The sequence below is a fragment of the Corvus brachyrhynchos genome, unplaced genomic scaffold (assembly GCF_000691975.1).
Source record: "Corvus brachyrhynchos isolate BGI_N302 unplaced genomic scaffold, ASM69197v1 scaffold162, whole genome shotgun sequence".
Classification (NCBI taxonomy): domain Eukaryota; kingdom Metazoa; phylum Chordata; class Aves; order Passeriformes; family Corvidae; genus Corvus; species Corvus brachyrhynchos.
In genome coordinates this window covers 5,054,007-5,061,907 of record NW_008236696.1, presented here as the reverse complement: position 1 = coordinate 5,061,907, position 7,901 = coordinate 5,054,007, and the positions used below count along the sequence as shown (strand labels likewise).

The following is a 7,901-nucleotide window of genomic DNA, read 5'->3' as shown; positions in this document are numbered from 1 at the left end:
TCCAATACAAGCCAGTATAGCTCTGACTGTCCCAGTCCTCCCAGTGTATACCAGCACAGTATGAGTGGCCCCAGAGATCCCTCAGTCCTCCACATTAGGGACTGAAGGGCAGGTGGCAACATTGGGTCTCCCATGGGCCCCACAAGGCCTTAGTCCAGTGCAGCTGTACTGGGATGACTGGGGTTGCTGGGGTGTCTGTGCCCAGCCCTGGGCACGCGGCTGGCTGTGGGTGCTGCAGGACAGGGCCTCCAAGGGTGGCAGCTGGCTTGGGGCCCCAGGCTGGGCTCTTCATGCCACCATGGAGGTGTGGGGAACAGAATCCTTGTGTCCTTGTGCCAGCGGGCACCGTCTACAACTGTGTTGGCAACCTCCTCCGTGGGCAGAGGTTGGCATCATGGCTCCAGCTGTGGGCACTGTACACTGCTCTGGTCCTCTCCAGTGCCACCCCACAGCCCATAGGGATATCCTCATCCTGGCATTGGCTTCCATACCCCATATCCCCTAATATACATCCCCAACCACAGCAATGCCAGGGCCTGCAAGTTCCCCTGGCGTCCAGCACGGGATGCAGGGGCATGGCCCTGTGCCTGCTGCTGCTAGGAAGAGACAGGAGCCGGGTGGGCAATAGCTCTGGTTTTAATAAATACATCTTGACCCCCATCCACTGCCACCATAAATTATGTGAGAAACCCGGCCGAGACAGGGTGGGTGCAGCAAACAGGGGACAGAGGGACTTTACACTATGTACAACATGGGCATGATGCCCGCTGGCCAGGAGGGCTTGAGGGGCAGGGCAGCAGGTGCCCCAACCTCCATGCGCCCAGCCACTGCCCACTGGCATGAGCGGGTAGGGCAGTCCTGGCATTGCAGTTGTGCTGAGATGGGGTGCCCAGGCTGGGGGCCTGGCCACGTGCACCCCACTGTGCTCCTCTGTGCCCCCCGCCCTGCACGGGCAGGGGCAATAGGTAGTGGGGCCCCCCCATGCAAGCGCTGAGTGCTTGCCCTGCTCCGGGCAGCAGTGACTGCTCAGTGGCTCCGTGACTCCACCTTGGCATCATGGACCTTCTCCCGTGCATCTGAGGGGGCATCCAGGGCTGGGGAGAGAAAGCAGGGCTGAGAGATGGGCACAGTGGGTGCCAGGAGGGCACTTGGGGTGGTTGTGCTCAGCACCAAGGAGACTGGGAGGTGTGGGGGCTGCCACAGAGTGTTTGGGCAGTGGTGCCAATGTGTGAGCACTGCACTCACCACGGCACTTGGCACAGCAGGGGTTGTCCCTCGTGGCAGGGCTAGCGCAGGCAGATGGGGGGCACTCCTGGCGCTGGCAGTGTGTCTCCCCCGACTGGAGAGCAGAGAGAGGGGCTGAGCACCAGGGCTGGGGTGCAGCAGCTCCTCAGGGTGCAGTGGGTGTCCGGGGTGCTGCTCTCCCACCCATTCTCAAAGCCCTGGGGACTGGCATAGGGGCACCTTCCCTTCCCCTGGTGCCGCCCCAGGCTGGCACACTCACCACACACCAGCACAGGATACACTTCATTTCTCCAAAGGGCGGCACAGAGGGGTGCCAGCTCTCGTTGTTGAGGTACCAGCGGCGCCCGAAGCGGCACGCCCGCGGCGCATCCGCCTGCATGGAGTCAGCCAGCTCCAGGGCGCTCTTCTCTGGGGCTGCAGGAAAGGACACTGGAAGGATGCCCGCCTGTGGCAGAGGAGGCCGGTGGCCTTGCCAGTGGGGGCACACGGGAGCTACACGGGGAGAACGGAGGGCAGGAGAGGGGTGCAGGTACCTGGGCACTGCTTGCAGCAGTCAGAGGGGCTGGCGCGCACAGGGTTGGCACAGGTGAGCCGTGGGCACTGCACCTTCTCACAATGCACTTCACCTGTGGTGCCCTGCAGGGAGGGCACGGGGCTCACGGGAGGCACAGGGCAGGCAGCGCCCCATGCCCTGGTTTGAGCCTCAGGCACGGTGCCTGGTAACTGAGATCACCCACAGGTGCCAGACCAGGTTGGGGGGCGAGTCGGGAACCTGCACCCACCTTACAGGTACAAATGGCACATTTGATGAGGCCAAAGGGGGGCACGACAGGGTGCCAGCGAGTGCCGGAGCCTCGCCATGTCTTGTCGCCATCAAAGTAGCAGCCTAGGAGAGGAAGAAGAAGAGGAAGTCACAGCCCTTGTGAGTCAGCCTTTGCAGAGCTGCCCCCTCAGCCCATGCCCACAAGGACTTTACCCTCGCTACTGTCCCGTGCCCGCTCCAGCTTCAGCTCTTCCTGCTCTGTCTTCTTCTCTACAAGGAAGAGGAAGGCCATGAGGGGATGCACATGGTGCCAGCAGCCAAGTCTCCGAGAGGGACCCCCACCTTGTTTTTACAAGGAACCCCCCAGCCCATCCCTCAGGTACCTTCACAGATGGGGCAGCACAGCTCTTCTGGGTGCACCTGGTGGGTACAGTTGAGGGGCTGGCACAAGATGGGGTCACAGATCACTGTGCGCTTCTGGGGACAGCAGGGATGGGGTTCATTGCGGAGGGGCATTACTGATGGGTGCTGCCCCTCCAGCACAATCCCCGGCTCGTACCTGGCAGCTGCAGATGGAGCATTTCTTGTCGTAGTCAGGTGCCCAGCGGGTGCCATGTGCCCGGTGCTGACCCTCAAAGAAGCAGGAGTTGGGGTCTTTCTTCAGCTGCTCCAGGTCCCTGGTCTTGGTGCTCTCGGAGACCTCAGCCTGCCCCAGGGACTCCCCCGGGGCCAGGCGGGTCCCTCCTGCATGGCACTGGTTGGGAATGTGCACCTGGAGGGGCAATGAGCAGGAGGTCACTTCCCATGCCGGTGCCTCGCTGGCCTCCATGGTCAGGGCTGGTGAAGGGACCTCCCATGACCACAGAACACTGATGTGTACTGCTGTACTGCTGGGACCTTCTAACAGAGTGATCCTGCGCCCTTCCACCCTCCTCCAGGCAGTGCCACCCAGTCCCAGGCAGCAGTTGGGATGGGTAGGGGTGCCCTGTCCCGATGAGGACCTACCCGTCCCCGCATCTCCCCATTGGGGTGTGCTTTGGTGCTGACTTGCAGGAAAGCAGTGCCCTGGGCCAGGTGCTGCAGCAGGTCGGCGTCCAGGTCCTTCACCACCCCCTGAGCCTGTCGTGGCAAGAGGGGCACCAGGGTGGGGATAAGGTCTGGCCCAGCCCCTGCTGCGGTGTGCCCTGACCAGGTGCCCACCTTACCTCAGTGCTGTAGAAACCCTTGAGCAGGCGCTTGTGCTGGTGGGGGCGGGTGCCCATCTCCCCCAGCTCGGCCACCCCATGGATGTGGGCACTGACAGTGCCGTCGCTTGGCCGTCCCAGCCCCGCCACCGAGATCTCATAGTGCAGGTGGCAGTGCTCATCCAGCGAGAGCCAGGCGTGCCCACCAGCGCCACTGTGCACTGGGGGGGACACCAGCTGCCCTGCCAATGCCACAAGCATCTCTGCGCACAGACAGGGACCACGGGAGGGGGTGGGTGGTGTGTGGGAGGGCTGCCCCACTGCCCCCCATTACCACCCCACAAGTCCCTGGTACCTGTGTAGCGGGCGAGCAGCCCACTGTAGGGCAGGGAGATGATTTGGCCCCGCAGCTCACCCTCCGCCCAATCCTTGGTGGCCACATTGAGGAAGAGCTCATTTTGTAGAAGCATGTGGGCATCGCGGGCGCTGGGGCTCTGCCAGGCACCCCAGCCCTGCCACTGGCGGGAGATCATGCAGGTTGGGACAGGGATTCACCCAAAGTCCCTATGCCACCCCTCCCAGCATAGGTTAGTGCTCACCAGCCCATCCTTGTAGCTGGGTGTTATGTCAAACAGGATGTTCCTCTTGCTTTTCCGCCGGGGCTTGGTCTCCAGTGTGATGCCCACAACCTCGCTGGCAGTGCCCACTACCTGCACCTGTGGGTAGAGTGCCAAGGGGCAGTGCCAGGGTGGCAGATACCCCTGGGACCCGCGAGAGGGAAATGGGTGTCCACCACTTACCTGGTACTCCAGGGTGCCATTCTCATGCAGTGCCAGTTTGGCTGAGCCCACAGCCCCAGTTTTGGTCGGCAGCAAAGCATCCGCTCCGCACAGCACACTTTGGATGGCTTCAGCCCGAGGAGAGAGGCACAGGGGTGGGTGAGATTGGCATGGAGGTGAGCACAGCAACCCCCCTGCACCCCAGGGTGCCTGCCCTGCGCTCACTGTCACAGCTGCGGCGGGTGGTGATGGTGCCAGCCAGCTGCCGTGCGTGCCGGCCCTCCGTCTCAGCCGCAATGCGGAGCTGCCCCTGCACCAGCAACTGCAGCTCCTGGGCAGACAGGTCACTCAGCACCTCTGCGAAGTCGGGGTCCTGACAGCGGGGGTAGAGTGGCATGGATCAGCCTTGGTGCTCTGGGCACCGTGGCTGCTGGGGCACGTGGGGGAACAGAAGGCTTTACCTCCACAGTGATGTTGGTGTGGACCTCCCGTAATGTCTGGCCCTGGTGCAGGATGCGGACCCTCAGTGGGACCCAGGGGGATTCTGGACATGACAGAGGGGAGTAGACCCACTGGACCAGGGGTCTGCAACCACTGTGAAACCCACCCCTCTATGCCTACCGTCTCCAACCCCCTGGCACTTTTTTGCCAGCTGCCTGCCCCTGTGTGCCTGGACCCTCACCATTCCCTCCAGCACCCCCTGAATCCGTGCACACCCACGTCACAAACCTGTCCTTCTTGCACAACAACCCTCACATCCCATATGCTCTGCAGCACTCCCAGTCACCCCACATAGGTCCACACCGTCTGCTCCCCACCATGTGCACCCCAAATCACCCAACATACAACGTATGCACACCTCACCCTTCACCCCACCCCCAGCCCCTATACCCACCCTGAGCCTCACACCCAGCCCAGGCACCCATCCTGACCCCACAGATGCTGACCCATGCACCCCCTCAGCTCTATGTAGCCCCATCTGGGCAGTGCCTCCCTCCCCTTCCCTGCCTGCTCTCACCCCTTGCTCCAGGCTCCAGCAGTCCCCGGGCCATGAGGATGAAGTGCAGGTTGTTCTCCGTGTCGCTCAGTGTCAGCATGGCCATGCCCCCAGCACCCAAGTGCAAGGGGTCCAACGAGGTCAGGATGGCACCGAACGTCTCTGTGCAGGGACAGGGGCATGAGGGACATTCTGGTGGGCACCCACTGGGTGTGCCTGCCAGAGCTGGACTTACCTGCGAAGAGTGCCCGGTGCTTGAGGATGTGCCCATGGACCTCTCCAGACGGCTGTGCCCGGGTGATGAGGGATACACGGAGTTGTTCCCCCCGCAGGAGCTGGACATTGGCTTTGGACACCGTCCTCCACATCCCGCAGAGCTGTGGTTGATGGATGGAAGGGCTGGGCGGTGGCTGGGGGGCACCGCACACCCGGCAGGGTGGGAAGGAGCACCGTGCCCCCTGCCCTCCCAGCCCCTCTCACCATGCCGTCCTCAGGGGCAGCGCTCTTCTGCACGGGGTGTTCAAACAGCACGTTACCCTCGGGGTCACTGAAACGCACCCGGCTCGGCCGCCCCAGCCTGCGGGCATCCGCGGGGTGAGCAAGGGCCACGTGCCTGCCCTCCCCCTCCCCTGGCACCACCCTCAGCATCAGGCACAGAGGTGTGTCGGGGAGGGCACAGGGGAGTCACCGGGGGTTTGGGGTGGGCAGGAGAAGGATGACGTTCCCCTGCGGTGCCAAGCGCCAGACTCTGCCCACCCATTCCAGGACTAGCCCAACACTGCTGTCCTGCCAAATGCCAGCTCGGCACGGGTTCTCTGGACTCCCCTATCCTGGAGCGGTGTCTAACCGGCACAAAGCAGGATGGGGGTCTCTGCCGGGAAAGGCACCATGGCAGGACCCGCAGGGAGCTGACTGTTCAGGCTGTAAATAAGGAGCATTTTCGGCTCCGCTTGGCTCCCCCTGTCAGAGCTGGAAATTAGTCACCACTTTACTATGCAAAGGGGCCTGGAAGCGAGGAAGAGCAGAAGAAACTGGAGCGGGAAGGAGGGAGGGAGAGGAGAGGCTCTGCTGCTGGCGGGCATCCGGGAAGGGCATGGCAAGGATGGGGAACCCTGGCAGCAGTGCCAAGGCACTGCCCACCGGCAGAGCCTGCAGGGTGGCACAGTAGTTCTGCCAGCTGCACCCACGGGAGCCCTGGAACCGTTCCCGTTTGTTCCCAGTCCAGACCTGGAGGCAAATGGGTGAGGCTGGGCCGACACTGTGGGTGTGCCGAAATTCTGGCTGCTGACCTAGGCTGGAGCCCAGCACATTGCCCCCCCTTCCCCAAATCTCTCACTCTGTCAGTGCAAGGCTCTGGCACCTTGGGGGGGATGTCAGAAGGGAACAGAAGGGCACAAACACTGTTAAATTCCCCCCCTTTTTCCAGAGAGCTGCCTGATGTGCCAGGCTGGACAGGCAGCAGCAGGCAGGACTCACCGCTCGTAGCTGATGGAGAAGAGCAGGGAAGAGCGCAGCAGGGTGAAGCGAGCCTTGGCCACTGCGCTGGACGTGGGGCGCCATGGCTCTGGGCCACTCGTCAGCAAGGCCACAAACTCTGGGGAGAGGATGCTGCTGATGAGGGGGAGCATGGGGGGTGCCCCACACTGCTGCTGCCTGGGCAGGTGGCTCACCTGTGCGGGCATCGTCGCGAACCAGGCCCTCAGAGCTGAGGTAGGAGCGGTCATTGTAGGGCTTGTCCAAGTCATCCTCCTTGTCCTGGAAGTACTCGAAGGTGTCAAAGCGGGGTGCAGGGCTCTTCTCTGGGGGGCCTGGCAAGGTTGGCATGGGGTGGACACAGGAGGACACCATCACACCAGGCTGCTTGTGCCCAAGAGCTCGGAATGGGGGACAATAGTAAATCCCCCCTCTTGAGACAGACTGAGATGTGCCCTGTGAATCACTATGGGGCTCTTAGCTGGGGTGTGCTGTGCACAGGCACATGGACAGGCAGGGCATTTAGCCCTGTGCGCCTTCCCTGCATTCCTTTCAGGCTGTTCCCATCAGGGCTTCCCCCTGCCCATCAGATTTTGGGCACTGGTGACTTTCATAGCACATTGACTAACCCTTCTCAAAGGGGTGTGCAATGCCCCCTTTCCCAGGCCAGTGGGGGATGCTGGGGGGCTGAGGGGGCTCCCTGCAAGAAAGCACCCACTCTCCTCACCTTTGGGGCAGGTGTGGCAGCAGTGCCCAGGCAGCAGCGTGGCCCGGGGACAGGCAGGCACGGGGCAGTCCTGCTTCATGTTCTTGCAGTTCACTTTCCCCACGGGCTTCCCCCGATGGTTCCTCTGCTGTGGAGGGGCCGAGAAGACCCCAGGAGAGCCGTGCCAAGGTGTTCCCAGTCACGCCCTCCCGGCACAGCCTGGCTTCCCCCATCTTTTTCCATCTGGAGCCCCTGGGCACCTTGCACAGTCCCCAGATGCCTGTACGGCAGCCAAACCCGGGCCCCCTCCCCACGGCCCCCAGGCTCCTGACCAGCTGTGCGTGGCCCCGCCAGCCCCGGCCTCAGGGAACTGCTCGGAGGGAAGGAGGGAGGGGGCCGGAGGCCATCCCCGAGGAGGGGGAGGAAGAATGAAGCCTGATCCTTTAAACCCCCCTTCCCCTCCCCCTGCCGCGGGGGAGGACATCCAGGTGTCCGGCTGGCTGAAGGGATCCCGCTTCCCTCTTCCATGGGAAGGAGAGGAGTGCACTGAACAGAGGGGTCGAACTCCCTCCCTGCCAGCCCCCTCCCCAGCAGAGCCGGGTGCCGGGGGGTCTCCCAGGGAAAGGGGTGTGTGGGGGCACTCACCGGCTCACAGTGACAGATAACGCAGCGCATCACCCCGAAGGGCTCCCCCAGGTCCGGGTGCCACGTCTCCTCCAGGGCATAGAAATGCCCCCCGAAGGCGCAGCCCGCG

General features: G+C 63.2%; 1 protein-coding gene across 1 annotated transcript; it reads right to left on the bottom strand.

Moving 5' to 3' along the window:
- Positions 1-618: 618 nt before the first annotated feature.
- Positions 619-7,895, bottom strand: CHRD (chordin). The gene is made up of 22 exons (XM_017726971.1): positions 7,793-7,895; positions 7,169-7,292; positions 6,639-6,776; positions 6,445-6,562; positions 5,449-5,545; positions 5,204-5,345; positions 4,990-5,130; positions 4,433-4,515; positions 4,197-4,344; positions 3,993-4,099; positions 3,792-3,908; positions 3,548-3,710; positions 3,214-3,455; positions 3,014-3,127; positions 2,568-2,780; positions 2,392-2,485; positions 2,222-2,278; positions 2,028-2,131; positions 1,779-1,881; positions 1,505-1,659; positions 1,246-1,339; positions 619-1,094 (listed from the first exon to the last, which is right to left on the bottom strand). The coding sequence occupies exons 1-22, from the start codon at positions 7,820-7,822 to the stop codon at positions 1,027-1,029; spliced, it is 2,652 nt and encodes an 883-aa protein (XP_017582460.1). The 5' UTR covers positions 7,823-7,895; the 3' UTR covers positions 619-1,026.
- Positions 7,896-7,901: the final 6 nt, after the last annotated feature.

Coding starts and splice junctions, on each gene's coding strand:
- CHRD (XM_017726971.1), bottom strand. CDS start 7,822: ATGCGCTGCGTTATCTGTCACTGTGAGCCG. Junction 1,882..2,027: donor GTGCCATTTGTACCTGTAAG/GTGGGTGCAGGT, acceptor CCCTCCCTGCAG/GGCACCACAGGTGAAGTGCA. Junction 1,095..1,245: donor CTGCTGTGCCAAGTGCCGTG/GTGAGTGCAGTG, acceptor TTCTCTCCCCAG/CCCTGGATGCCCCCTCAGAT.